The sequence below is a fragment of the Otolemur garnettii genome, unplaced genomic scaffold, assembly GCF_000181295.1.
Source record: "Otolemur garnettii isolate 467f Iridium unplaced genomic scaffold, OtoGar3 scaffold00045, whole genome shotgun sequence".
Taxonomy (NCBI): domain Eukaryota; kingdom Metazoa; phylum Chordata; class Mammalia; order Primates; family Galagidae; genus Otolemur; species Otolemur garnettii.
Window position 1 is genome coordinate 7,171,182 of NW_003852440.1, and position 1,884 is coordinate 7,173,065.

Here is a 1,884-nt window from a genome sequence, read left to right on the forward strand (position 1 = left end):
GAGCACACGTGTGTCCTGCGGGGAGCCTCCTGTTAGATTGCAGTGTGAGCACACGTGTGTCCTGCGGGGAGCCTCCTGTTAGATTGCAGTGTGAGGACATGTGGATGCAGTATGGACAGTGTACAGGGTATGGTGGTGCACACGCACCCATGATGCCAGCCCTGGCTGACTGTCACAACAACATGACGGGAACTCCAAATGTGGGCATCACTACTAAGTCACTAGAATTCGACCTTACAACTAGAACAGGGTTGGACTAACTCAAAATTGGGCATTGACTTAGCTGGCTTTGAGGCTCACCCAGTTTTCTGGCCTTTTTCATGGCAAGGAGGACAAAACAAAGGAACTGGCACTTCTTTGAACTGAGTAGACGTCTGTGGGCACCTGCCCTCTGCTGGGCATGTGGTGTACTGAGGCTGCCAATCCTCAAATATGTTATAATCAGGGTGCAGAGACAGATGGATATACCCCAGGAGAGAACACAGCTCAGGGAGTGAGTCCTAAGAAGGGTCTTTTCACGAGGGTCAGCATCCCTGAGGTGACCTCTGTTCCTCCTTCTGAAGGGAAGGTAGGGGTGGGGAAGAAGCACTTAGGAGCAAGGAAACGCATTGCAGGGCCTGGGGCTGAGGAAGGACTTGGCTTGAGCTTGTGGAAGTGGAAGCTGTTCCAAAGCCACGGACTCAGCCTTCAGAGGGCCTTCAGCAGGCAGTGAAGCTCAAGTGGCCAGCTGGGGCCAGTCCCACTAGGGCCTACAAGCCACCCAGAGAACACCTGGCACCCGGTTTGCAGGTTGTCCTCCAGTGATCCAGTCCTTCCTTCAGATGCTTCTCAGTTGTTTTCCTTTCCTTTGTCTTAAATAAAGTTCATGTGGCAAAGCCCCCAGCTAGAGCTTCCCCATCCCTCCTCCCCCCACACAGCCTCTGTGGGGGAGTCTGTAGCATCTTTTTGGCTGAGAAGAGTGAAGTTCTTTGGGTCTATCTCTCCCGGGTCCCTATGAGCTGTCAGGTCAGCCTATCTTATCCTTCTGCCTTCAGGTATTTCATTTCTCATAAACCAAACAAGACCTGGCAGCAGGTATTCTGGTTTGCCATCAGCATCGCCATCAACAATGCCTACATCCTGTACAAGATGTCAGACGCTTACCATGTGACGAGGTACAGCCGGGCGCAGTTTGGGGAGAGACTCGTCAGAGAGCTGGTGGGCTTGGAGGACACTGCGCCAGCCCACTGATGCTGGGAACGCTGGCCCAGCCTGGGTCGGGGCCAGGTCGAGGGAGGGGCGAAAGCACGAGGACAGCCTGCCATGTGACCTGCCCATGCAGAGAACTGGAGAGGCCCTGGGTTTGGCTCATATTCAGATTCCCAGTGGGAGATTCTTCACTGACAGCCATGGGGTGGCAAGGCGGCATCAGCTCTGAGCACAGTTGACTGAGACGGAAGGTACCACAAAGGCCAAGCTGTGGCTTCTGAGACAAACGCCTGAGGCCTGGGTCAGGACTGTGGTGCTGGGAGCAGGGAGAGATGGGCCTGTGTGGTTATAATGATGGTTCTGGTGTTGCAGAGAGGCCGGAAGCTTCTAAGTTCTCTAGGAAGAGACACAGCCCAGGTGAGCTGTGACAAGCTCCAGGCAGTTGCCCATTGTGATGACTCAATGAGGCGTCCTGTGCCTCATCCCTGGTCTGGCTGCTGGTTGGGGGAGACGGGAAATGCCTAAAGATGGCAGTGAAGGGTGATGCTGTTTTTTATTTTTAAATATTTCTTCAGGTTATTTTCTTACTGTTGCTTAAGATCTAATGTAAATGGCAGATATTTCCCACCCCCACCCCACAGCCAGCCCTGCCAGCACCTCTCTACCCCTCCCACACAATCACAGCTCCTTGCATGA

General features: G+C 53.6%; 1 protein-coding gene across 1 annotated transcript in view; it reads left to right on the forward strand.

Annotated features, from left to right (window-relative positions):
- PGBD5 (piggyBac transposable element derived 5) overlaps positions 1-1,348 on the forward strand; it is a 91,068-nt gene extending 89,720 nt beyond the window's left edge. The window contains exon 9 of the mRNA XM_012805877.1: positions 1,035-1,348. Coding sequence (XP_012661331.1) covers positions 1,035-1,230 — 196 coding nt within the window. The 3' untranslated portion in view covers positions 1,231-1,348. The remainder of the gene's footprint in view (positions 1-1,034) is intronic.
- The last annotated feature ends 536 nt before the right edge of the window (positions 1,349-1,884 follow it).